Raw genomic sequence first — 26068 nt, forward strand, 5'->3', positions numbered from 1 at the left:
CTGGGGTGTGGGACAGCAAAATGCAAAATGCACATTTCTGCTGATCCTTGATGCAGGAGCTCCGGGAGCTGATCCTCAAGTACCGGGAGGACATCATCTGTGTGAGGACAGCAGCAGATCACCTCGAGGAGAAGCTGAAGGCTGAGATCCTCTTCCTGAAAGAACAGATCCAAGCTGAACAATATCTGAAAGAAAATATAGAGGAAACTCTACAGCTGGAAATAGAGAATTGCAAAGAGGAAATAGGTGAGCAGGGGTGAAACAGTCTCAGAATAGGAATAGAAGAAATTAATAAGTTGCACAAAGACTTGATTTTGTGGTAGACTTACCTGAATTCTAAATACTGTCCACTTTTGAAAGCAGAGACACCAAAACTATGCAGCTGAAAACAAAAGTACAATTATTTGATTGCTTTTGAAGTCCCTTTGATGTAACACGAGCTTAATTCTCCTTTAAATATTAACAGAAGTAAACAGGGTATGAACAATTTCTTGTGTTTCTTGCATTTAAGTTGTAATATTCTTGTTTTTCAGCTTCCATTTCCAGTTTAAAAGCTGAACTGGAAAGAATAAAAGTGGAAAAGGAACAGGTAAGAAGTCCTTTCACTGTGGGATTTTTGGGTTTGGTGGTATGGGGTTTTTTAATAAAGGATTTTTTTCTCTTTCCCATTTTGATGCCAGTGTAGGAGTAGGACACATTCATAGTTCTGTTCCTTAAAAGGTGTTTGATCTGTTTTTTGTAATCTGTAAGCAAAATATTGAATTAACCAATTCCTAACTAATACTAGACTACCTAACACTGACCTAAATGTCAGGTTTGGGCATTTCTCTCCAGCTCCAAAAGTAAATAAATGGAGAGAAAGTGATGTTATTCAGGGGTTTTCTCTGCCCCTAGAAGAGATTATTTAAGCATATTTCTGAGTCTCAGAAAGATACTTAGACTTCCTTATGGAGGGACTGTGGGAGATGGAAATGTTGGGAAGTTTAGTTAATTTTTATTATTTTTATTATTATACAGTTGGAAAGTTCTTCACAGGAAAACCTGCAGCAGCTGGAGAGTCTGCAGGAGGCAAAGAACACTCTAGAAGAACAGCTGAAGAAGGAGACTGCAGCAAAGGTAGCTGTGATGTGTGGATGTGAAATGTATCTGCATCTTTTGTGATGAGCAGCTGTGGCAGACAACGGGGCACTACCTAAGAGTGAATAAAACAGAAGCTTTTGAATGTTGGTAAGGAAGTGGCAGGGCAATAATATCCTGTGGATGTGGTTTAAATCCTCAGCCCTGTTTTCACTGGGATTTGTCAAGTGGTGGGGCTGAATTGCTGCTGACCTGAACATCCTTTGGGTTGCCCTGCCAAGTGAAGGCTCAGGAACATTCCTGTGCAGTGTCCTGATAACCAAACCCTGGGTTCAATGCTTTGAGCCTTTTGAATAAATGGTTATTTTGGTTGCTGTAGGAAGGGGCTTTACTGCAGCACTCAGCTGAATCAATGGTGATTTGATCACTCACTCTCTGCCCTCTCTTGTTGTGGTTTTGGTTTTCTATGCCCTTTCCCCCAGCACTTGTGTGACTGAAGCTCAGGACAGCAAGGCAGTTGTACTGCCAGCAGCAAATTACTGCCCTCCCCATGAGCTCACTTCACTAAAACTCAGAACTCTGCCTTTGTATTGTGAGATCCCTGCTCATGGTGCTGTTAAAGGACTTTGGGTTTTTCATGCTTTGACCAGTCTATTGGCACCTGCTAATGGGTATTAGCCCCTGATTTGGCACTTTGGAAAACTGAGGTGTGGAAAGACTGGTTCAGTTTGTTGCAAAGGCCCTGTGAACACTGTGCTGCTTTCCTCTGATATCTTGCTTTAATCAGTTTATAGAAGCTGCTGATTTTTATTCAGTTCAAGCATAAAGAACCTTTTCCTCCTCAGGCCAACCTTGAGCAGCTGGTGTTTGAAGAGAAGAACAAAGCCCAGCGGTTGCAGACTGAATTAGATGTCAGTGAGCAAGTGCAGAGAGACTTTGTAAAGCTTTCTCAGACACTTCAGGTAAGAGAGACCCATCCATGTGCAAGGGCTACTTCAGTTTCATTGTTTCTCCAGAGCTGTGTAAAATAAGAAATAGCAGTTGTAAATTTTCTTATGTTGGTATTTATGATCTATTTTAGAATTTATTAGTGCAATAAACTGATCAGGTATTCCTACTATGACATCATTATTAAAGCTGTTGGGATTCTATTCTGACTATTTGATTCCAGCCGATTTTCAGTTATTGTACTAAAAGAAACTGTACAGAACCAAAGATGATGGCTCTTCCAGACCTTTGTTTTCCCTTCTCCATCTCCTGATGCTTCTAATGTGATACTTTCATAGCAAAAATTCACATACAAATATTTGAGGACAAAGTAAGGAACTGGTACTGCTTAATCTGAAGATATGAAATGGTTCTTTGTGTTACAGTGACTGTTTTCTGTTTATACATTCTAAAAGTCTTGTCCTTGCTATTGTCTCTGTTATCCTTGTATTTCCTCCACCAAGTGGAACCTGGTTGATGTGAGATGCCAAGAGGTGGCTGAGGGGAGGAGTTTTGTCAGAGATGTCCCCGAGGCTGATCCTGGTTTGCCAGGATGTTCTCTGCTGCAGTCTGTGTGTGCACAGGGACTGTCAGTGTCCTGGGGAAGCCAGGCTGGACTGGGCTCACCTGCAGGGTCTGTGTTTCCAGAGTTTGCACCCCCTTTGCTCACAGAGGAGGTGCTGAATTTCAGCCCCATCTCCTTGGAGTCCTTGGCCAGGCCCTCAGTGACATCCAGCAAAATTCAAACTACATATTTTCTGAGTCAGGCATTCATGTTTAATTGGAAAATTAACACCAGACTGTGGGAGATTTGTTTACTAGACACAGTTTAGCTGGATGGACAATAGAGGTCTGTCCTCTCTGGTTCTGTGTCTGGAGGAGTTGGTAGGACAAAGGAGACCATTGAGTTGTCCTGCCTAGGGAAGTTGCTTCTTGTTTTTCCCCATCCTCACTTTTTGTGTTTAAAGTCCTGCAGGCACTGGTTTCTGCAGTTCTTAGATCAAACAGCCACCACTTTGAAGATGTCTGGTGGACTCTTCCACAACTTGCAGGTAGTTTAGTGACCTTCAGTGTGAGCTTAGGAAGAACTGTTCCTCTGTGTTTTGTGTTTTCCTTCTGCCCTGAGCAGTTTTTGCATGTCAGTTTGTGCTCCAGTTTAGGCAGTGGTTGTGCCATGTGCACTGTACACAGTGTGAGGTGACCATCAGAGGAGGATTGTGGTTTCTTGGCAGGGTTATTCCCTTCCCTGGCCTTGTCAGTGAGAGCCTGGGCAGGTCTCCCTTGTGTGAGGGATCCACTGGCCTGATTAGTTATCAGCAATTCAGAGGAAGGGCTAAAAAGCAATTAAATGCTGCTTGGGGATTTATGACTGAAAGCCCAGATCCTATTGCAAAGAATGTGAAAGCTTGAGCGTGAGAAAGAAATCAGTTGTGCTCTCTTTGCATTGATTTCACTACAGTTCTGCTGACCCCTTTTTCAGCAGATAAGAAATAGCTTAAACTGGACACCAGCAAAGCAAAGGAGTGAGCCTGGGAATGGGATGTTTGCTCCAAGAGCTTTTGGCTGTGATCTTGAGAAGCTCCAAGGCACGTGTAGGGCTGCTCCTTTACATTCTTCTGGGGAATTTACTTTGCACATCTCCAGTTTGCCAGCACAGTGTCAGTGACTGGACACGAGACAAAACAGAGTGCTGGTGATGGCTGGAGCCCCCCGGAAATGGGGTTAAAATCACAACTGCATCATGTCTGCCTTCCTCCCATTCTTGGGCACAAATTTAGCTTGTGCTCCTTCACCCCTTGCATTTCTTCAGCCCCTGGTGATTTGGGTCCCTCGGGGCTCCCTTTGGGCCAGGTCAGAGCCTGGCTCGGGGCTGTTGCCCGTTGCTGATGGTGGTGCCTGTTTGGTTCCCTGCAGGTGCAGCTGGAGAGGATCCGGCAGGCAGATTCCCTGGAGAGGATCCGTGCAATCCTGAACGACACAAAACTGACGGACATTAATCAGCTCCCTGAAACATGACACCCTGCTGGGCTCCGAGGCTGCTCTGGGTTTTTAACTCATCTTTATAGCAACATTAATTATTATTTAACTCTAACCGAGAGAGCAGAGGACAACAGAGGGGAGCAATGACTTAAGTTTTGTTTCTAGAGGGGAAAAAGGTTTCGTACTGGGCAGGAGGAGAGCACAAGGGTGACTTGTAGTGTAGGAAGGAGAATTTCTAATGGAAACACTAATGAGTGCAGTGTTTCGTGTTCCACTGAGTGGGATCAGTCCTTACATTCTGAAAAACTTCCCTCTTTCAGCCGACTTTGTAACCTAATATAGAGTTTTGGAACATATACCCCTGTCTTTCCCTCTGTCCTTTCCCCCACTACTGTGATCAAAGTAGCTGCTGGAAACTGTATTGTCCCTCCAAAACGTTGAAGAGCAAAGTGGTTGAAGTTTTTCTGTTTGAATAGTCAGTAACAGTATTCAGCTAGCAGAGAGAATGAGGTGTAGAGTATGCTGTATGAATATTTTATATTAAAATATGACTTTATTAGCAGGACACTGGATATTGATCTTATTTCATAACTCAGTACTTTTTTTTAAAACCATTGGCTCTGTGAAGAATCTGAATGCTGCTGAAATGTGGATATGAGTGAGTTGTGTATCTCCTGAACAGATAAATGCTAATCCAAAAGAAAAAGAATACTGTACTGAGAATTTAACTCCTTGCCATTTTTCTGTTGAATTCAGATACTGAAAGAAAAGCACAAGAAATGCACTGTTTTGTAATCTCTTTTCAAAAATGTAACTTAGAATATGGAGCTACAACCGGTTGTTTCTCATCTCCTAAAGCTGAGCAGTGCCTGGAATCCCTTCTCTGTGGAAAAAAAAAAAACAAACAAACAACAAACCAAAAACCAAGCAAACAAACAAAAAACCCAAACAGAAAAAAGCTGGTAAAAGTCATGTGCATGTCTGAGCTTTGGCCTGAGGTGGTGCAGGTGTGCTCTGCTCTGGGGGTGGCACAAGGGGTGAAGGCAGGAGCTCTCTGGGGAAGGTGTGGAGGGCAGGTGCTGAACGAACGAAGCTGTTCCTGACCCCTCTGCTGGGTCAGCCTCGTGCAGGAGCTGCAGGATTTTTTTGTGCTGCTGCAGCTTGGAGGGGCCAGTGCAGCTCTTTGGTGTCCTGGTGGCTCCTTTGCTGTCCCCTGGTGCTGCTCCCAGACAGTTAAATTACACTGAGGAATGTGGCTGCAGAGGCAGGAAATTCTTGTGATCGCTCAGTTGGCAGGTTTGGGTTTCTTGTTCTGTAAATGTCCAGAGGTAACATGAGCATTCCTCCTCCTCCTCCTCCTCCTCCTCCTCCTCCTCCTCCTGCACTGCTGGAGTTCCTCCTGCACTGCTGGAAGGATTCCTGAACTCTTGCAGGTGTTGATGATCCTGGTGGTACAAACCCAATTCTTGAACTTTACAGCTCAGTTAAAAGGAGGCTGAAGGAGCAGATCCCGCTGTCCAAAAACCTCTTAGGCTTTTCCTCCATTCCTTGCTGTTTTTTTCTTCACATACTTGGCCAGAGATCTGCTTTTCTTCATCACCTTCGAAAGTGACAGAAAATGCTCCAAACTGCAATGCACATTATATATTTTAAGTGCTTAGATCCTATTTTTAGTAGTGTATATCCTGCTACTGACATAAAGTCAGAACCAGTGGTTTTGAAGAGGAATGCCTTAAAAACAGCCAAAAAAACATCATACAAGCTCAATGCCTTGCCACTCATTACAAGAATTAAAGCATTTTATTCACCCAAGCAATTAATTCCCTTCATAATCCTGACACCCAGAAGCAATTTTTCCCACCTTAGTAATGACTAACAGATGGCAGAGCTGTCATGTCTGCAGATGACACTTAACTTTCACATAAAGGTGATGTTGAAGGGTGGCTTGAGTCTTATTTGGCTATTACCAGGGTAGGGATTTTTTACCCCTTCTCACTATTTGCTGAACTGTGGGTGCCAGCAGCCAGGTCCTGATGCATAAATCCAGGACCAGATGTTTTCATTCAGTTTTCCAGTGGCTGGGTAGACTTTGGAGACAAAGTCCTTTAGTAGGAGCTGCAACACAGAAAGGAAAGCTTTTTTCTCCGTTCCCACCCTTCCTTGCCAAGAAATAACATGTAACTGGTTATGGGCTTAGTTACTGTAACTGGTGACTGCTCCACCTGTGCAGGAGGTGCAAGGAAGCCTCTTGCATGGCAAAACTACCCCACATCCTGTACCCTCTTCAGCAAGCTGAGTGCTTGAGGAACTGAGACTCGAAGTCTTTCACAGTAAAATATTTTTGGTTGTGTTTCTGGGTGGTCCCAGCGTGAGAAAGCAGGGGAAGGGGAAGGGGCTGTTCCTGGCTTCCAGCATCTCTTACTGGTCCCTGTGTCTGGCCTGTTCTCAGCAGCCCTCTCTGCTCTGAACACCCCTGGCTGTGCTGGCTCAGTGTTTTCAGGTGCTCCAGGGCTGGGTGGCTTTTCTTTGATGTGTTTTTATGGCTCACGGGCACAGCTTTCCCCAGGTGTGGTGGTGTCAGGGTGAGGTCATGGCTGCAGCCTCGAAGGAAGGAGGCGAGTGGGGCAAGTGCTTTGTGCTCCTTGGTAGCCCCAGGGCCAGTGGAGCTGTTCCCAAGCACAGATCTGCAGGCCGGGGGGTGTGCACTGTGTGCTTTGCCTTGTTTGTGAACCAGGCACTGCACAAGTCCCTGGAGGAACTTCCTTTGGTGTGCAGAGGACGGGCAGGCAGTTCTTGCATGGTTGTTTTCCTCTTCACCACCCTGTTCCATCACTCACCTGGACACTTGTGCTCCTGTCTCAGTACCAGCTGTGACCATTTTAGTGTTGGAACACGAGTCACCTTTTTTCACCAACTGCTGTAATGTCAGACTTTTAAACAACTCAGTTTGAAATTGGAACCCTGGCTGTTCACTGGTGGGAGATGTGCTCCCTGCAAACTGCTGTCCCTCCTGGGGAAGGACAGCAAAGCTTCAGCAGCAGCAGCCGAGCTTCTGCTGAGCTCAAAGGGGCCTTTAAAAGCAAAACAAGACTGTGTGTGCCAAATTTGCAGAGCAAATTTAAAAGATTGTAAATGTAGGAAAAGCTCTTGGTGTACTCACTGGATGATGGATTGTGGTGTTACTGCTCGTGAACATGAGAAAACAAATGGTTTTCCTTCCAGTTCTGGGTGTTGTGGAGCCTGGCTGGGGCCAGGGTGGCTTCTCCTGTCTCAGGCAGTGTCACCTGCCAGCTGTGACACGGGCTGAGCTGTTGGTAACAGGGCCCAGATGGAGTTCTGTCTGCATTCCTGTACCTGTATAGTCTTAACCTGTACAAAGTGTTCTTGCAGCATGTCTGGTACCCGGTCCCTCCCAGCAGTGCCCCCCTGTCCTAGCAGTGCAGTCACTCCTGTTCCCCCTGAGCTTCACCGTGGCGCCTTTTCCAGGGGCAGGGGGGAGGGACAACAATTCCTCACTGTCCACTAGAGTCTGTCTACAGCAGAGACTGGATCGGCCTTGTAATGGCAAGAAGGACTCCAGAGCCATCTTTTGCAAGAGGCAAACAGTGTTTGGAAGTCAATACTGCATTCCAGTGAGCCAAGCCATTGGTGTCCTGTGCAATCGTGGGTGTAGAATTCTGCTGTCTCCAGGATTCCAGTGTAACCATTTGTTAACTGTACTGAAGGTGTGTCCTTTATGGAGAAAGTGTTCCAAATTAAAAAAAGCTGCTGAAGTGTGTGTGTGCACGGCTCTGGTCTTTCTCCTCTGCCTCCTGCCAGACTCCCCGCAGGGAACCCCTGATGGATCAAGGGTGGGAGCCTATCCCAGGATAACCCCAGGGAGCAGCAAGTATTGCCCTCTAACACCCTGAACATAAAACACCTGCAGCACATCCCCTTCCCATGAGAAAAACAAAAAACACAGCATGTGAGGAATCATATCAAAAGTATTTTATTTCACAATTCTTTACAAAATAATAAGTAAAAGGTGTATTGTTCAACATACAAATGGTAAATATACAAGGGGGAAGAGCAGAGGCAGGTAAAGCCCATCCAGCCTCGGGGTGCAGGGTCCTCTCCAGGGACACGTCAGAAGTTCACGTGGCTCCTGATGTCGTTGATCTGTTTCACCATCTCCCGGATGTGTTCTCCCCTTCAAGAAAAAATACCCCAAGTCAAAAGGCTGCAGGTGGCACCTGCACAGAACTAAGCAGGAAGGGAAACACTTCAGATGGTAGAAGCAGAGAATGGGAGCAGTGCCTGTCATCCCAGCCTGGATTACAGACTGCCCTGGGATCCTGGGGAAAAAGCACTTCCATACACACAGTATAGAGTGCTGCTCTCAGGAGCTGCACAGCCTGTGCTTCAGCCCCTCTCCCCCAGCCCCAGCCTGCCTGCAGCACGGCCCAAATGACACCTGAGACACCTGCACTGAACGGGAGGGCTCAGGTTCTTCAGGAGCCCAGCTTGCACTTACTCCTCTCTCAGGACAGCCTGGATGCACTTGCTCTGGTAGGCACTGAGGCTGATGCTGGGTTTGCGGGGGCTTCGGCCCTTCTCCATCTGTTTCTGTTGGTATTCCTTCTTCATTTTCACCTGGGAGATGAGAAGAAAAGAGAAGGCCCCAGTCAGTGCTGATCCTGCCTGCCACTGAAAGCACAACAGATTGCGGTGTTGTACTGCAGTTAATTGGTTCTTTCTGGGTTCAAATCTGCCTGCTTTTGCACTTCCCACAAAGAGAAGAAATGTCCCTGCCAGGCTGAGGAAGGGGAAACGCTCTGAGGGCTTACAGTGAGTGCAAAGGTTCTGCCTGTATTACCAACAGGGGCCCAAAGCCCCTTTAGTACAGCGGTGCCAATGAACACAAGTGCAGCATCACTGAGGGAGGAGCTGTCAGTGACCTCCCAGCCTGGCCATTCCTCCTCTCACCTGTCTGATAGCATTGCTCAGGTGCTGCAGCTGGTCATGGATTGTCTGCAGTTCCTTCTTCATATCTTTTTCAGTGTCAGACAGAACAGGAAGCTGAGAGTGGAAACTCCGAAGGACTTTCTTCATCCTTTGAGAGCAAGAAATGTCTCTGAGTTAACTTCCCTGGTACCCAGCTCTGCTCAAACACCTGCAGCCTGGTGCTTTGGCCACGTTCCCAAGTCTCAGGGGTTTCACCTTTCCCTTCTATTGGTCTCAGATGGCATTTCTGAGCATGGGGCTGGCTCAGGCTGGGCCTGCAGACAAATCACACCAAGCCCCAGCACAGGGAATTTCAGAAGCCCAGCCTTGTAACAAACCAGCGCAGCAGCTCCTGCCACTCTGTTGTACCACACTTGCAAACCTTGTTAAACAGCAGCGGTGTGAGGTGAAATAGAGCCCTGTGTGCACTCACCTGTTCATGATGTCTTCTTGCTTCTCTTTGGCTTCCTCATACTTGTCAGCCAAGCGCTCGGCCATTTCCCGCAGACTTTTCCTTAAGGCAAGGGAACAGTTCCTTACTTGAGATTCACACACAGGACAAGCCAGGGTGTGGGAATAGGCCAAGGAAGCTGAAGAAGCCAGGCTGGAGGAGGGAGCAAACCTACAGACTTCACTTGTCACCTGTTTCATACAGGGCCTTGTCCAAACCACCACTGGTGTGTCATTCCTCAGGTCTGACTTGATAAAGGAGACAGGTTCTACTCACCTCTCCTCTCGACAGTAATTCAGATCCTCCAGTTGTTTCTTTTTCTGCCCCCACAGCAGCTTCACTCTGAAGTAAACACATATCAAACAAAAATCAAAACACTTGCAACCAGGTGAATCAGCATTTACACCATACAGAAAATGCTTGGAGTGGGAAGAACTAAAGACACTGAAAAAGGGGCAGTGGTGAGAAGAAAAACTCCCATTTTGTCCTAACTGTACAGTGTAAATAAGTGATTATGATTTAAAGCAGCAGAGACTTAAGGCAGTTTTCCTTTGTCAGGACTAGTGCTGAGGTCAGATTTCCTGCCACCCACAGGCCCAGGCAGGCAGGCAACACCATGAGAAAAGTATTTTACATGTGTGTGTGTTTACCACTTGTTTCTTCCCCTATGAGTCACTACACAGATCAACTATTAAACTCACCCCTGCTTTTCCTGATAATTCAGTTTTAAGTTCTGGTATTCATTATTAGTTTTACATTTAGTACATTTGCTCATTCACCAGAATGAGACCCACAGAGGAGGGCGAGTGCTCAGTATTTAGTGCTGCTGTGTCACACAGACATTGACCAGCACATTTTTATGAGAGTTTTGTATTACCTTTGCTGAATTTCCTCTTTTGCCAGGTCCTGTTTCAGTATATATTCCTCTCTGAACACCTGGGTGGCTCTGCTGAGGAGCTGAAGGCATTCTTCAGGGGGAGGAGCAGCATCTTTATCTGCAGATCTTAAGATTGAGATTTTTGCAGTCTTACTAACGTGTTCCTTTGAAAGGCTAAACCACTTTCAGTGTTTATGGTAAAGGCTCGGGGGGGGTCTGTTATGAAAGTGAGAGATTACAATGAAATCCCTTTGCTAGAAATAATTTTTCTTACATGAGGAAATCCCAAGGTAGCTTAAGATACTCCAAACCCAATGGGCAAGCAATGAGAACCTCATCAGCTGAAGGCAGCCCTGCTTTGAGCAGGAGACTGGAGCCAGGTGTTCCCCTCCCAGCCTGCACCATCACTGCACTGGATGCCACCCCCACAGGACACCGGAGCACGGGGACACGTGCCCAAGGCAATGTGCTGCTCAATCAGAAGCTGGCCAACACCCAACTGCTCCCAAGTGTTCCCACTTCAGGAGCCCCAGGAAAGCACATTTTACTTACTTGAGATGCAGGGGGTTGGCAGAGCTGCGCTGCAGGATGCCCTGGATGTGCTTCTCAAAGGAATGCTCTGACTCGGCCACGATGCGCAGCGGGGACACGGTCAGGTCCTTGTCCTCTCTGGTGCACAGCAGGGGAGGGGAGGCAGGGTGGACAGTGCTTCTACCACACAGCAGCACAGGGGAGAAAAACAGTCAGACCACTCAAAAAAACCAGCTCAGAGCTTAACTGGTAGTGCAAGTGAGGAACTCCTCCTCTGTGCAGTTCCTGTGTTACTGCAGGGGGTTCTAAAAGGAGCCGTTTCAGTTTTGTGGTAAATGCAGCCCCAGCAGGGCAGGTAAAGCTCACATCCCCACTCCTGTTTGGTCATGGCTCAAACTAGGAATTATAAATATCCTTTGGCTTAAGAATAAAGTTCCAGAACAAGGCAGGCAGGCACTGGAACAGCAGCATGACCTTCACAAAGCACCCTGCCCAGTCACTGCCCACCTGTGTGGAAACAGTGAAATAAATAGAAGGGCTGTAGGAGAGCCTGATGTTAACACTGGTTCTGCTCATGGTACCTGTCCTATCTTAAACAGTGTCCTGCAAAAAATAAGCTGAACATAGTGTCATCCCCTCAAGGTGTTTCATTTCATTGTGTAAATGCACATTTACACCACTCTGTATCTATGCCACGACCTCCAAAAAAGAAACTGGAAGCACAAACTAAAATCCTACTTCTTTTTTCCTCTTTCATGCACATAACCTCAGTAGCCCATTAAGAATATCCACGCCACTGTAAACCTCAACAAGAACATTTTTTTTTGTCCTAATACTCACTAAAAGTGATCTGATTAATTATATCCCCTACAAATACCTTATCAGCAGTAGGTAACTACTACAATAACACATGACATCCCTCAGTCAGGGAGTGTTCAGAAAACAAAACTTCACTGTGTGCCCTAAGAGGTGCAGAAATTTGGGGTGAAACAATCAAAGAGTAATTGAAAAATAGGAATATCCTTTTTTGGTCCTTTTCATGCAGTGATGAACTTCAACTGAGAACCACGTACAAGAGAGGCCTTGTAATGCACTCATAGGTGTTGGTGATGCAAATCATTGTGGGCCCCAGGACATCAGAAACGATCCAAAATCCTCTAATTGGAGCAGGCTGCCTGAAGGGAAGAACACAAAAATTACCCAGTCAGGAAAGTTCTTTGTTCCTGAAGTTGTGCACATTCACTCTTTTGGGAATGCTCCAAGGTCAGGTAAATGGAAATGAAAATTTCTGCTGGTCTGACAGGTGATTTTCAGATAGTAACACAAGAATTTAAGATACTACCCTAACTGTGCAGTAAGAATCCTGATACACAAATTGCTCAGTTGTATTGTTTGAAATCTTTTGAGCTTACTTTATTACTTTAATTGCAAAGATGCAGCAAAAGATGACAAAACATAAATATTTTCCATAGCAAGTCCCCGATTTAAAAGCATTTGAGAAAACGTTTGGTTTTTTACCTGCATGGAAGTGGTTTTGTACAAAGAATGTGTTCAACAAAGCACTTCTGTTCTGCTCCCAGCTCTTGCAAACTGTCTTTGTCTTCCTCATCTACAAGGAGATATGTCAGGATGCATCAGATCCACTCTGCAGGGTGAGGGACTCAGTAGTAGCTGCACCCACCAGCCTATTACTGGCAGATGTTCATCTGTTCCTCATTTCCCTCACTCACCTGAACCAAGGAATTTGTGCAGTTTATTGATCCATGTCAAGCCCACACTGTGGACACCAGCTTCGTGTGTGCAGTGGTATCTAGAGGGACATTTGGGATCTGAAATTGAAGCAGAAAATGGCACTGAACTGAGAAAAACTCACCCTTCACACTTGCACTGCTGATCCTGTGTATCACCTTAGTGTCCAGTCAACTTTAACATCTTAGTGCAAGTACCAGAAACAGAGCTACATGTGTTAGAGTCTAAAATACTGATGAGTTGTTTTGAACCCTTCCTGTCAAACCACATCTGCAACAATCAGGTAGGTTTTCAATGGCAGATTATTAAAACCAGCACCAGCATTCTGAACAAGCTGCTTGCTCCCAAAGACCCAAACACTTGGTCCTGCCCCCAATTCCATGGGATAAACAGGTCCTTCCCTCAGGATCACCCTCCTCACAGCACTCCCTCACACAGGTCACAGGTCAGCACAGATGCAGAAACTTCTACTTTATAACCCTCAGATGACAGGATTTAGTACTGACCATGTGTAATCTGCCCTTGGATCAACACTGGAGACCCTCCCAGGCTTGCTCCTTCCACAGCTTTATTGAGGACATCAGGTAAATCCTTACTCTAATCTCCTCGTTTGTCTGACACCGAGGAGAACATGCAAATATCTGGATCCTAAATGCATGGAATAGAAAGCCACAAGCTGAACAACAGCCCTACCTCGATGCAGCTTAATTGGGCAAGAGAAGTCAGACTCCAAAGGATCTTCTTCATCTCCTGTCGCCAGTTTCAGTGCAAGTTCCAGCTCAACACATTCGAACACGTACAGGGAAGGAATAAGATCAGATCTTGGGTCCCAGGACTTTTCTGACTGTAAAGAGCATTGAATTCTTATCTGAGACATGATTTAAATAGGAATGACAACATAAATAGCATCAAGAGTTATAAGTTTTAATTATTGAGGAATGTAGTCCAAGTTTACTTTAAAAAATTAACTCAAACCCAGGGTTTCTTAGAAAATCCTCCTTAAATTAGATCATAGTAAATTTGATCAAAAAAGGATCTACTATCAGGGTACACAGGACTGAGGTTTAAAATAAGTGCCAGAGAGCCACAGGGACTGGCAGAAACAGGAGAAAGACTCACTACCTCATTCCCAAAGAATGCAGCTTTGGCACTTGGCACACACTTCCAGGCATCCTGCCACCTTGCAGCCAGGAACTTGGATTATGGAAACAAACATGCCTACAGAAAAAACCCAAACCAAGACAAGGTACCTGCTCATCATCCTCTTCTCCATCCAGCACCACGCAGTGGTAGAGCATCCCCGACTCGGTGGCAATGACCAGGATGTTTGGAATGCAGGGCAGGCACAGCACGGCGCAGGCGTCGTAGCCGTAGTTGTCCTCAGCTGCCGGGTGCATGGGCAGGGGGCCCAGCAGCTTCCCGAGGCTGCCAGCGCTGCAAGGGACAGGGGTTTGTTCTCAACACCAGCTCTGCAAGGGCACTGCCCTGCAAGGAGGCTGCCAAACAAAGGCCTGGAGTTCTAAATCCCATCAGACTTCTGCAGATCGCAAGTCTGACCTGCAGCTCCTCGGTGGAGATCTCAGAGGGGAAATCGGAGCTCATTTTATATTTCATTACATTTCATGCTTTGAAAGCAACCAAAGCTACACTGCAAAAATTAACGAGGAAACATTTTCATACGAGAACACAAAGTACTCATGGAAAGCTCAAGTTAGTGATTACTCAACTGGTTTCTTGCACTTCACAAGCAGCATTTTGTGTTGTGGCGTTGCTTTGGGCAGAACTTTAGATAGACTAAGGCCATCTCACTGCCTGCAGACAGATCTGCTCAGTGCAGAAGCACAGTGCTCTTTCTAACCCAAGCACTACACTCTTTAATATTCAGCTACACAAGATCTAACTTGTAGGTCTTGCACCATCTTCTCAGTTTTCTAAAGTAATTCCTTCTTGTATAACGTCTGTATTTTTGATTAATCATCCTGACTTTCCATTGCAGAACATGCCTGTGAACCCCCTGTGCTCTTCAAATTTCTTTTCCTAGGATGTCCCTGGCTCAATGAGCCTCATCCACAGCTAAGGATGTCTGTGCTGTGAACTGAAGGCCACAAAATACACTGAGCAGCCTTAGACCCACTGATGCTTTTTACAACCCAGCGTCTTCGGATCAGATTGCTGATGGTAAATAATGCACAGTGCAATCTGAGCAGTGGAAGCTGCACCCATGATGTCTGGATGAGAAAGGACAACACACAGTTTTTGGATTCCAGTCTATCAGCACTGCCACAGAGACAGAACAGGTTGCAATGAGCCCAGCATCGCTCACAGAGTCCCAGCCAAGCCGACAGGAGACTCTCTCACCCCAGCACTGTACAAGCAGCCCGTGATCCCTGCAGGTCAGACCGTACCTCTGGAGCAGGCTGATGTAGGTGAGGAAGGTCTCTCCATTCTCGTACAGGATGTACAGGGGGTAGCCCAGCACCTCCTCGCGGCCGCGCTGGCCCAGGATGTGCTTCGGCACCGGCACCTGCGGCCCGAAGTCGAAGGCCACGGCCGTCTCCCCCAGGGACGCTGTGTAGGCTCTCCTGGACGGGGCAGAGCGAGCCGGGGTCAGCAAGGACTGAGAGCACAACGCTTAACGTGGTCCTGAGGGATGGGCTGCCAAATTCCTGCCAAACCCCATCCAGCAGTGCCCTGCCACGTGCCACTGCCAGCAACACAAGGGTGTGAGTGACACTTCCTCATGGCACTTCGGTTCTGCAGTGCCCCCACGGCTTCAGAGGATACAAGAGGTGTTCTGGTATCTCCTGTGAGGCACATCAGTGGTGCAAGATTTCCATTTCCAACCAGGCCAAGAGGGAAATAAAAAGATAATCTATTTTCTACATTCCTCACTCAAAAACCCATCCTTAATCCTGTCTTAAAGTCAATGTGTGTTTTTCAAACTGCTACTCTGATAAACACAGGATTGCACAGTTTGTCACCACTTTGTTTTAGAAGGATGGGGGAGAGGACAGGGAGAGGAAAGGAGAAAGAAAAAGAGAAACAGTGAAAAGGAGAAAAATAAGAGAGAGAAAGGAAGAAAAAGAAATTGAACGAGAAGGCAAAGTGTAGGTACTCTGCTGTGAAGAAGTGCTAGCACTATAGAATTCATATAGATTTTCAGACACGTTTATCACTTATTCATTAAAAACACAGCTGAGAATACTGAGCTTATTCTGCAGAAGCATTTCAAAATACAAGAAGCCACACCAACCCTGTTTTGATTGTAAGGGTCTCCTCCTCAGTGTCTGAAAGCACAATCACTTTGATGGGTGTCTGAGGCACCTTCAGACTGTAAAACCTGTGGGAAAGAAACAGCAGCCACGTTCATTCTGCTGGCACTGCTGCACATTCCCTGCTGACACAGGAACAGCAGCTGCTCTCAGTCTGAAATTCCTCCCATCCAGTTTTTTTTATTGCTAACTCTGGTAAAAATAGCAGGATAAAAAAACCAAGTGACAAATTAAGACTGGACATGACAAAAAAAGGCACTTCAGATAATCAGCCACAAATGGGGTTTACCTTATGGTGTTATCTGATGTCAAGAGCACAATGTGGGGCTCCAAGGTGTCACAGGGGTACCAGGCTGCATGCTTTAAAGTCAGGGATGTTGAGCTGGTGAAGAACCGTTCCGCAATAGGAATGGTGCTGGAATGCAAAGCACAAACTTGCACTGTGACCAGAAACACACAGGCTACTTCTAAAGGGAAGTGGGGGCTAGAAGAGCTAGAGACACAATGAGAAGGGCTCGAAGCCTTTATCTGTACTCTGAAAGTTGGAGAGGCAGCTTTAACTTGAAGCCCTCTGTTATTTCCCACCAAACATCTGCTTTTAGCTGCCACAGCTGAAAGACCCCGGAGAAACTGCCCCATCTCTGGAAGTGTCCAAGATCAGGTTGGGCAGGGCTCAGAGTTCCTGTTCATGGCAGGAATTAGAACTTGTTGGCCTTTAAACCATTCCATGATTCTGTGATAGGCCAAGGAATACTAGAGGAGCCTCTTGCTCTTCAGCAACTGCAACAAGTTTAGAAGGTAATTTATTTGGGTCACTTGTCAAGCAGCAAGTATTTGAGCCAAAATAATTTCAATCATGACTGCCTCACAACCCCAATACAACATGTACCTTCCACCAGTGTCTTCTGTGTCTGCCTAAGCCTACGAAAGGGAGGCTTTGGAGGAAGAATGGCAGGACAAGGACGTCATGAACCATCTGGGTCTCACCCACCTGCAGTTCACCGTGGATTTCCCACCTTCAAACTCGGAATTCTTGCCCCAGCGTTTGGGCAGCTCCAGCACCATGAGCCCCTTGGTACCAATGAGCGCCACATGGTGCTGAGCAGGGCTCAGCAGAGTCTGGTGCACTTCGAAAAGGGGTGGGTTTATGCACAGAAGGGTCTGAAAACAGAAATGGTACAAGCCGTTCAAAGAACTCAAGGCAGTACAGCTCATCTTTATTTTGGATGGTGATTCACACGGCACGGAATGAGGCACAACCCGGCTCCACGGCACAAAGCAGTGGGCTCCTTGGGGAGAGACACCCCAGGGCAGGCTGAGGGATGATGAACGGCTCGGGGGCCTTCAAGGAACAGATCCCCTCAGCCCCGTGCCCACCACGGCCCTCCTTCCCTCACACCTCACATCCCCTCAAGCCCGCATCACACCCTCTTCCCTCAGAGTGCGCCCAGCCCCTCACGCCCCTCCTCTCCTCGTGGCCCCTCACACCCAGACCCTCCCTACACGACCCCTCATCCCTTCATACCCCTGGCCCCCTCCTCCTTATCCCCTCACAGCCCATTCCCTCACACAACCGCTCCCCCCACAGGATCCCCTCACCCCCTCCCACACGCCGCTCCCTCGGCGCGGGCCTCACCTGGTAGCGGCCGAGCGCGGCAGGGTCGTTGCCGCCGAGGCGGCGCAGGCCGATGGCGAGCAGGGCTGCGGCGGGCCCGTCCCAGAGCAGCAGGTCGGCGCCCAGCCCGCACAGGAGGTCGCGGAGCCGCGGCGGGCGGGGGGCGGCGGGCGCGCGCTCGCGGAGGCGGCCGAACAGCGCGTGCTGCGGCAGCGCCGCGCGCCACTGCTCCGCCGGGCCGCAGTCGGCCGCCATCGCCCCGCGCGCCGCCGCCCTGACGTCACGGCCCGCGCGGCCAATCGGCGCCGCCCCCCCGCGGACTACATTTCCCGGCGTGCCCCGCGCCCCCGGCGCGCTGTGGGCTCGGCGCGATGGCGGCGCCGGTGCAGCGGCACCGAGCGCGGTACAAGAGCCCGAGCGGGCCGCCATGGAGGGAGACGTACCGCAGGGTGAGCGGGGATGGGGCTGAGAGCGGGGGGACATGGATTCTCTCCTCTTTTGGACCCAGGTCGGCCCCACCTGGTCCCGCTGGGGTGGGTGAGCGGCGCCCCGTCCGAAACTGTCTCCTAATCCCGTCCCAAACTTCCTCTGCAAGCACCCGGCATTCCCGCTAGGAACTGTCATCACTATCCTGCCGTCCCTCCAGGACATGGCTGGCCCTGCTCCACCCTGCCGTCTCCCTTGTCTTACCCCCGGTGCCTCCCCCCATCCTGCCCTCCAGACCCCCACCCTCTCCCGGGTCCCCCCTCCGGGACTCCCGGTGTCTCGGCCCTCTGGGACGCAGCCCCTCCGCTGTGTCTCACCCCTTGGTTCCCCCGGCATCTCCCATGTCCCGCCCGAGCTGGCGCTGACGGCCCCGGGCTCTCTCCCCTGTCCCCAGCGCTGCATGGAGCGGCTGAGGAGCAGCAGGGCCCAGCTGCTGGACCGGTACCGCCAGGCCGGGGACAGGGCGTGTGCGGCGGCCCCAGGAGCGCTGCTGGTACAGGAGGTGATGGAGCAGGAATGGCAGGAGCTGCGGGACAGGCTGCCCGGCCTCGGCGGAGATGAGCCCATGGAGCAGGTCAGTGCTGGATCCCCAGGATCAACACCAGCTGTGTGATACAGGAGTATCAAATAGAACTCCCTGCGGGTCAGCTTCTTACTGCAGCTGACAAAACTCAAAAGCTTCCCAGTTCTACAGCTCAGGCAGGGTATTGAGCTGTGAAAGTGCCTTTGGGCGTGAGTGGGGAAATGCTTTACTTCCTTCACAAACAGCCTGTGGGTCACAGGGTTCGTTTCCTCATCTGTGCTTTTTATAGCTGCTTTGTTACTTCCCTCTTCTGAGAATGAAACCTGAATGTCTTAAAAAGCTAGTTCTTGGACAGAATGTACTTGGATCCATTCTGTCTGGCTATGCACACGTGTTTACAGGACAGGTTGCTTCCCACAGTGCATGGGTTTGCAAACAGAGATTTACAAGACCGGAGAATAAGAATGAATTTATGTTGCTCAGTCAGGTACTGGAAGTGAGAAAGTGGCTGGAATGGGAGGATCACTGACTGATTCACCTTTCAGATGCTGGAGGACCCTGATGAGCTGGCAGTGCTGGAAGAGATCCAACAAGAATTGATTTTGCAAGGTAAGATCTTTACACATCTTCTGACTTCTATTTGATGTGTAACATCCCTGACTTCCTATTAATGCAGAACACCTGAGGCTGCACCCCTTGGTTCTTGCAAACCACGTGATAGAGGGGAACAGCCTCCTTAGAAATCTTGGTGTTGAGGCTTTGAGGTATTGTGACCTCTTCTCACAGTTTTAGGAGTTTAAGTGGAATTTTAAAGCCTGTGAGAGAGGCCAGAGAAACAGGACTGACATGTCTGTTAGCTCTAGGAACATTTATAAATCAATTCAGAATGTTTCTAAAGTGCTGATAAAAAGACCCATATGAGACCAGCTGAGCCATAGGAAAGACTGGATTAGCAGGAATGATTTCACCAAGTGTAGAAATCAGACTCAAACGAATACAAGTTCTTAGAAACTTGTATCCAGCCCAGCCTGCATCTGCCCAGCAGCTTTGCCTGTGCTGCCCAGGCCAGCCCTGAGGGTGTTTTGCTGGCCCAGGCCCAGCCCTGAGGGTGTTTTGCTGGCCCAGGCCCAGCCCTGAGGGTGTTTTGCTGTGCTGTGTTGTTGCAGAGCAGTTGGTTATCGAGGAGTATGAGCGGAGCCTGCGCTTCGACGAGGAATGTCTCAACGCCATGCTCGACGGCCTGGATGCCACTGACAGGGTCATCTGCCCAGTATGTAGGAAGTAAGAAAAGCCCTTGGCATTGGAATCAGATTCCCCACTCTCCTACAGCAGTCTGGGCTTAGAAATGTGCAGAGAGAGGCTGCTGTTCATTTCAACAAAATAAAAACGCCTGAGCAATGATCTAAATCTACTGGGGGGAGGATCGTTGTGTTTTTGTTTCTTTTGGTCTTTTTGGTGGTTTTTTTTTTTTTTTTTGCTAAAATCTTCCCGTGTTCTGGGTGTTGTGATGCTCATTGTTTCCCCTTCCCAGGAATAACCTGACTGTGAAGGCTCACTTGGTTTGTTGCCAGTGTGGACTGTACATCAGCACACAGGTAAGCTTCACTGTGACATGTACATGGCATCTCTGCTGCTGTAGAGGCAGCTTTGAGCTACAGACAGGAACTTTAAGTGACTTTTAATCAATTCTTCTCAGGATATGACAGAAGGGAAGCTTCGGTCACTTCTGGAAAGCACCCTGACAGAGCACAGTCAGAGGTGCTTGCACAGCCCTGAGTTCACAGTCACCAGTGGCATGGAGGAGGAAGCCAGTCTGCTCATGAGCTGCCCGGTGAGTGCAAATGTCAGGTTCCTGGAAAGGATCCCTGCTTGGATCCATGTCTCAATTACATGGGCAGAAACCACAAGTCTGTTGATCCTCAGGGTTTGTGTGGCTGTTTTTTCACAAAATTCCTTGGAGATGGCTTTACCTTTGACCACCAGTAACCATAAAAGAGAAGTTCCAAAGTATACACCTTTAACTGCTGGATTAGGGAATCTTTCAAGGACCTGTCAAATTTTTAGTGCCCTAACTTTAGCCAACAATTTCTAAGTCTTGTGTGCACCATGTGTTCAGATTAGTGGTTCATGAAGAAAATTTTTAAAATTACTTGTTTAAGCCTCCTCAAAAACTTCATCCAGATCTCAGAGAACACACAGCAGCCCTTTGGATCAAGCTAGAGCTGGTGCTTGCTTTGCAATGTAAAACTGGTGTGAGGACAGTTAGGGGCAGAGCATTTCAAATAGAGCCATGGAATCGTTTAATTTGGAAAAGACCCCCAAGATCAAGTCCAACCATTCCCCAGCACGGCCAAGGCCACCACAAACCCATGTCCCCAAGTGCCACATCTACACGTCTTTTAAATCTCTCCAGGGATGGTGACTGGCGCCCTGGGCAGCCCCTGCCAGTGCTCAACAACTCTTCTGTGAAATTTTTCCCCAATCACTAGTTTTCCTGTTCAAATAGTTTTGAACTTTAACACAGCTTCTCTGTTCAACTTTTTTCTGAAGGTCTGTGACTCCTGGATGATTCTCCTTTAAGGTGATTCAGCTGCTGATTTACTTCTGGAAAACTTCAATACTAAACTTCACCCAGAGCTGCTAGGACTCTTGTGTACATACTTCTAACTGCTGTGTCAAAAAGACACTTGAGAAGGCAGTAGTATTGCCTTGACCTGCACTTTTAATCACACAGGACATGTTTTGAAATAAATATATTTAGTTTATTTTGGCCTTGGTGTTGTCTTTAATATTACATCAGTGATCTTACAGCTCATTTGGACTTCAACTTTCTCTTTGAGTTTAAATGAACCTTAAATAAATAAACTAACTAGCTTAAATAAACTTAAAACCTTCAAACAACAATTGGAGGCAGCAGTTTAAATAGAAGTGCTCAACCATCACTGCCACAACTCCTCTGTAAGCAGGTGTAGCACAAACTCTGCCATCACTTTCATGGCAGCTCTGGTACAGCAGGAACAAGACAAACCACCCTTTTCAGTGATATGTTGAACAGTTTTTATTCTTCACATTCACTCTTAAATGTACAAAAAAACCCCATGCAGGGCAAGGCAATTCTGGCCCATAACGTGGGAGAACTTGACTGGGACTGCACCATCACTGCAAATCCCCAAATCCAAGTGAGAATCCTTTTCTCCCATTCTCCACCTTCCAAGTTACTTACTCTCTGTGTCCACTGTGAAGATATATTTGGGTATTGCTGGGTGAAGCAGCACTGTGGAATACCCACACTTAAGGATAAGTTTCCTAGCCTGGCCTACTGACATTTGACAAAGCTTTTAAGGTCTTCAAGGAATTTAATGTACTCCTGGTGCTCCAGGGCAGTGCTGAGCTCTATTAACTCATCAGCAAAGGTGTTGTCCACTCCTCGGTCAGCCAGGAAATCCATCAAGTGATCATACAGAGCCTGGAGCAAGGAACAGAAAACTTCCTTAGTGGAACACACCTGGCTTGGGGATGCATTAAAATGTCCCCTGGCAACTGGCACTTCCTACCAGAAAAAACAGACCCAGCTCCCACAGGAGGGCAGGCCTGACCTTGGATGGAACATTTGGACAGAAGGGCCCATGGAATAAGTAATAAAATAAGTAATAAAAACCCAAACCCAACACCACAAATGAGCTGCATCCTGGAGATGAGCCCCAGATTGTGGGAGGTGACACAGGCCAAGCTCTGCCTGTCCCCTCTACCCAGGGGTGAACCAACACTTTGGGAAGGTATCTGATGTACAAGTTTGTTTGAAAGGCTTAAATGTTAAATGTTGTGAACTTTGCTTTTTCCTTTTCATACACATTTTTAATTAATGTCTTAAGACAGGGGAGAAAAAGAATAATAATTGTGGGATGGTCTACAGCACACTGAGCAATTTTAACATGAATGCTTCTCAAGGGGATACAGTCTAGGACTTACTTCTACTTTCAGTTTTAAACATATGACAGCTTCAAACTAAAAATTATGGCTTTTGAACTCGTGGCATTGAAAACAGACACAGATTCTTGTGCATATTTTAAGTGTTACAACTGTAACAACAAACCTGGAAAAGCAGGACACAATGTATTTTATCAGATGCCTTTATCTACACTTGGTGTCTGATAAGCCACATTGTTAAACACACAGCTCAAAAGATGTTTAACAAGTGTCAAAGCATTTCCAGAGCGCTATTCCCTGCTGGGAAATCCACCTACAACCTGGAAAGGAAGAAGTTCCACCTGTCTGTCCTGATTCCTGGTAAATACCACCAGTTCAGGGGCAGAGCAGGGGCAGTCCCTGTCTCAGACATCCAGGCAGGTTTAATTCCCATCCCAGGAGCAGAGGGACAGCCAGGTGAGCTGAGTGTCCTCTGAGGCCTTTAGCAGCACCTACCCAGTCAAGGGAATCCGTGTTGAGGGTGTAGTTGGTGTCCTTCCAGTCAGCCTCTCCAGTGGGCTGGAAGCTGACCTCCCGAATTGTGAAAATATCACTTTCTTCCTCTCCTTCATGTCCAATCTGAGACAGGAAAACAAATGCAAGACGTGCAATTAGCTCTAATTAATGGGCACGCTCAGCCAGCTCACCCTCAGGCTGGGAATACCTCAGGAATAGCTCAAAGACCAGACAAGCTGTGCCTCAACGTGTGCCTGTGAGGACCAGCACAGACATGCACAGAACACAGGAAATCCTCTAAGCCTGGGCTGGCCAGAAGGGACCTGATGTGAATTAGCAGTCTGAATTTTACAAATACATGAAAACCTCTTCTGTGTGGTTCTAAATATGTCTTGCCATGTCTGTCTCACTTTTGTTAGCCAGGACTGGCTGTTAAACATCTTCTAACATTTACAAAATAAACCACGAGTACCAGTGTGAGCAAAAGCTCTCAATTTTATTTTCTCCCCTCCTTTTTAAAATCCCTACTTCTCTACTGTAATTCAACATCCTAATAAGTAGCTGTTCAGAAACACCAGGGCAGGATGTGAGGAATGCCATAAACATTTCCTCCCACGGTTCTTGCAAACATAAAGCCTCTTTTTTATTTTTTTGTGATTAAGAAAAATAAAGAAATGAGAGGAGACTGGATATTATGCAGATTCAGAAAAGCAAGGTATCACAAAGAGCACTTAAATCCAACAGGGGCACAGTGATACTCACCTCATCTTCAGGGAAATGGCAGTCAAGCACAAGGGTCTGTTTTGTATCATCTTTTATTACTTCCACAACAAAGTTTGGAGTTGATGTAAGTTCAGGCTAAATAAGAGAACAGTTACATCAGCACTGGAATCTGAACAGGAGCCAAAGCAATCAGAGCACAGCTCAGCCAGCACTGGGTATTCCCTGACACCTTCCACTACCCGAGGTTGCTCCAAGCCCCATCCAACCTAATCTTGGACACTTCCAAGGATGGGGCAGCCACAGCTTCCCTGTGCCAGGGCCTCCCCACCCTCACAGGGAACAATCTCTCCCAATACCAATTTAGCCCCACTCCCAGTCAGTTAAAAGCCATTCCTCCTTAACCTGTCACTTCACTCCCTTGTACAAAGTTTCTCTTTCCCACTCTCCTGTAAACCCTTTTGGTACTGGAAGGTGCTAGAAAATCTCAGAATTCCTCTAATTTCTCCTCATAGAGCCCTCCCACCCTGCTCTGCCTGTCTGCAGCAGAGAGGAAAGTCACAGCCAGGGGACAGGCAGCCCTAGAAAACCTGCATTTTGTGACTTAATGCTCCCAAATATCAAGTAAGGGGGAGAAAAAGCCTCAACACTTGAAGGCAAGGCTCGAACTTCCCTAAGGCAAGATTCCAACTTCCATCTGTGTCCTCAACATTAAATGCATATCAAGGCTAAGTCACCTCTTGCTCATCAGGTTTCTGCTGTTCCTGCGTGTCTTCTTCAGCTGAGGGTGGAATGCTGTTATTGATGTTGAATGTAACAGTTATCCTGCAAAAGAAACAGAAACAATTCTTTTAAACACACCCAAAAAATGCCCATCAGAATGTGTCTTTTAAGCTCTCGTTCAGAATTCACACAGTGTGAACAAAACCAGGTACCTGCAGTTAAAAGACACCTGAGAGAAGCTGCTCCCTCCAAGTGCTCTCACTTTTTAAAGTTTTACTGAACTGTTATTTTTAAAATAGGAAAACAATGTGAAACTTTGAACAAAAGTCTTTGTAACCCAAAACACGGTAACAAACTGGTGTGAAAAACGTGCCTTTGGCCCAAAGTGGTCAAATAAAGAACCTTTGCACCCTGCAGTCTGGGGCATGAGCACATGGAGAAGCCTGGTCACCGTGACCCACCCACCCTCAGCTGTTGGGGACCCTTCCCACACCCCACTTACTTTTCCCCTGCAATCTTCCGCACCAGCTTGGCCTCTGTGCCATGGACCTCCAGCTCCCACCCCCCGGACACCTTGGGCAGGGATTTGTGCTTCTGGATCTTCTTCTCCTCCTGGATCTCATCCGTCAGGAACTGTGCAAAGGCTTTGTCTCCTGGGGTTAGGAAAAAGGGGGGTTATGGAGACAGGGGGAGATAAGGAGAGAGGGGGGGATTTCAGGGAAAGGGAAGGGGAGGGAAATGGTGTTGGGAAATGAGGGGTTAGGGAAAGGGGGGTAAGGAAAAGGGGGATAAGAAAAGGGAGGGGTAAGGAAAAAGGGGGTATGGTTAAGGGAAGGATGGGTAGGAAAAGGGGATTTGGGAAAACGGGGGTTTGAAAAAAAAAATGAGGTTAGGGAAAGGAGGATTGGAGGAAAGGGAATTGTGAAAAAGGAGGTTAGGGAAAGGCGAGTAGGGCAAGAAGAGGTAGAGAAGAGGGCGTAGAGGAAAAGGGGGCTTATGCGAGGTCGGAATTTAGGGAAACAGGGGATATGGGAAAAGTGGGGTCGCCTTCGGGAAAGAGGAGGTAAGTGGGGAAAGCCCCACGTACTCCCCAGGACGGGGGGGATTGCCCCGCACGTGTTCGCCCCGCGCCCTCCCAAGGGCGGCCCCGGCCGGGCCCCGCTCACCCTCGGTGTGCAGACCGCCGCAGCCGCAGGACACGCGGCCGGCCGAGCCCCGCCGCGGCCGCAGCAGCGCCGTCCGCCCCGCGCCGCCGCCCAGCTGCCACAGCGAGCGCGCCAGGCCCGGGGCGGCGGCGGGCGGCGGCAGCAGGGCCCGGGGGGACGCGGAGCTGAGCGGGCGGCGCGGCAAAGGGCGCAGCGCGGCGGCGGCGGCGGCGCGCAGGGAGCGGGCGAGCAGCATGGTGCGGCGGCGAGCGGCGGGACGGCACTGCCCGCCCCGGAACCGCGCTCCGCTTCCGGCCCCGGCGGGCCCCGCGCGGCTCCCGCGACCGCGGGTTCGAGTCCCGGCCCCGGTAGGATCGAGGGTTGCAGTCTCGTTCCTGGTGTTATAAATGAGAAATAAAAGTCTCGATATTCAGCAAAATTTAGATTGCTTTATTTGATATGGACAGAGCAAGCAGCGCTGGGGAACGTGAGGGGTCACTGCCCACTCCACGCTCCACAGAACC

The 26068-nt window shown here is 48.2% G+C and overlaps 4 protein-coding genes across 4 annotated transcripts in view; 2 read left to right on the forward strand and 2 right to left on the reverse strand.

The window, feature by feature from the left end:
• Nucleotides 1-7817, forward strand: part of RABEP1 (rabaptin, RAB GTPase binding effector protein 1) — a 46821-nt gene extending 39004 nt beyond the window's left edge. Inside the window, exons 14-18 of the mRNA XM_014888005.2 lie at nucleotides 57-246; nucleotides 534-589; nucleotides 1018-1116; nucleotides 1923-2039; nucleotides 3979-7817. Of these exons, the coding sequence (XP_014743491.1) occupies nucleotides 57-246; nucleotides 534-589; nucleotides 1018-1116; nucleotides 1923-2039; nucleotides 3979-4080 (564 nt within the window). The 3' untranslated portion in view covers nucleotides 4081-7817. The remainder of the gene's footprint in view (nucleotides 1-56; nucleotides 247-533; nucleotides 590-1017; nucleotides 1117-1922; nucleotides 2040-3978) is intronic.
• A 195-nt stretch (nucleotides 7818-8012) lies between these two features.
• On the reverse strand, nucleotides 8013-17797 carry NUP88 (nucleoporin 88). The gene is made up of 17 exons (XM_014888025.2): nucleotides 17547-17797; nucleotides 16902-17071; nucleotides 16200-16325; nucleotides 15892-15978; nucleotides 15044-15220; nucleotides 13889-14072; nucleotides 13332-13482; nucleotides 12620-12718; nucleotides 12408-12498; nucleotides 11963-12064; nucleotides 10911-11069; nucleotides 10359-10484; nucleotides 9758-9823; nucleotides 9464-9544; nucleotides 9013-9139; nucleotides 8561-8679; nucleotides 8013-8236 (listed from the first exon to the last, which is right to left on the reverse strand). The coding sequence occupies exons 1-17, from the start codon at nucleotides 17778-17780 to the stop codon at nucleotides 8173-8175; spliced, it is 2163 nt and encodes a 720-aa protein (XP_014743511.2). The 5' UTR covers nucleotides 17781-17797; the 3' UTR covers nucleotides 8013-8172.
• Nucleotides 17798-17861: 64 nt separating this feature from the next.
• Nucleotides 17862-21299, forward strand: RPAIN (RPA interacting protein). The gene is made up of 7 exons (XM_014888017.2): nucleotides 17862-17974; nucleotides 18406-18585; nucleotides 19080-19143; nucleotides 19701-19815; nucleotides 20066-20129; nucleotides 20231-20365; nucleotides 21085-21299. Exons 1-7 carry the CDS (start codon nucleotides 17897-17899, stop codon nucleotides 21112-21114), a joined length of 666 nt encoding a protein of 221 aa, XP_014743503.2. The 5' UTR covers nucleotides 17862-17896; the 3' UTR covers nucleotides 21115-21299.
• Nucleotides 21300-21567: 268 nt separating this feature from the next.
• On the reverse strand, nucleotides 21568-25830 carry C1QBP (complement C1q binding protein). The gene is made up of 6 exons (XM_014887996.2): nucleotides 25566-25830; nucleotides 24902-25052; nucleotides 24414-24501; nucleotides 23719-23814; nucleotides 22957-23079; nucleotides 21568-22000 (listed from the first exon to the last, which is right to left on the reverse strand). The coding sequence occupies exons 1-6, from the start codon at nucleotides 25798-25800 to the stop codon at nucleotides 21851-21853; spliced, it is 843 nt and encodes a 280-aa protein (XP_014743482.1). The 5' UTR covers nucleotides 25801-25830; the 3' UTR covers nucleotides 21568-21850.
• Between the last annotated feature and the right edge of the window lie 238 nt (nucleotides 25831-26068).

This window comes from Sturnus vulgaris, chromosome 21 (assembly GCF_052056855.1).
Source record: "Sturnus vulgaris isolate bStuVul1 chromosome 21, bStuVul1.hap1, whole genome shotgun sequence".
Lineage (NCBI taxonomy): Eukaryota > Metazoa > Chordata > Aves > Passeriformes > Sturnidae > Sturnus > Sturnus vulgaris.

Excerpts from the sequence above, each read along its gene's own strand:
- NUP88 (XM_014888025.2), bottom strand. The coding sequence starts at position 17,780 with ATGGCGGCCGACTGCGGCCCGGCGGAGCAGTGGCGCGCGGCGCTGCCG. Across the intron at positions 12,065-12,407 it reads ACAAAACCACTTCCATGCAG|GCAGCCTGCTCCAATTAGAG; the intron begins GTAAAAAACCAA and ends TCTTCCCTTCAG. Across the intron at positions 9,545-9,757 it reads AATTACTGTCGAGAGGAGAG|GAAAAGTCTGCGGGAAATGG; the intron begins GTGAGTAGAACC and ends CCTTGCCTTAAG.
- RPAIN (XM_014888017.2), top strand. The coding sequence starts at position 17,897 with ATGGCGGCGCCGGTGCAGCGGCACCGAGCGCGGTACAAGAGCCCGAGC. Across the intron at positions 17,975-18,405 it reads GGAGGGAGACGTACCGCAGG|CGCTGCATGGAGCGGCTGAG; the intron begins GTGAGCGGGGAT and ends CCCTGTCCCCAG. Across the intron at positions 20,130-20,230 it reads GACTGTACATCAGCACACAG|GATATGACAGAAGGGAAGCT; the intron begins GTAAGCTTCACT and ends AATTCTTCTCAG.
- C1QBP (XM_014887996.2), bottom strand. The coding sequence starts at position 25,800 with ATGCTGCTCGCCCGCTCCCTGCGCGCCGCCGCCGCCGCCGCGCTGCGC. Across the intron at positions 23,815-24,413 it reads AGAAACCTGATGAGCAAGAG|CCTGAACTTACATCAACTCC; the intron begins GTGACTTAGCCT and ends TCTCTTATTTAG. Across the intron at positions 23,080-23,718 it reads GCCATTTCCCTGAAGATGAG|ATTGGACATGAAGGAGAGGA; the intron begins GTGAGTATCACT and ends TTCCTGTCTCAG.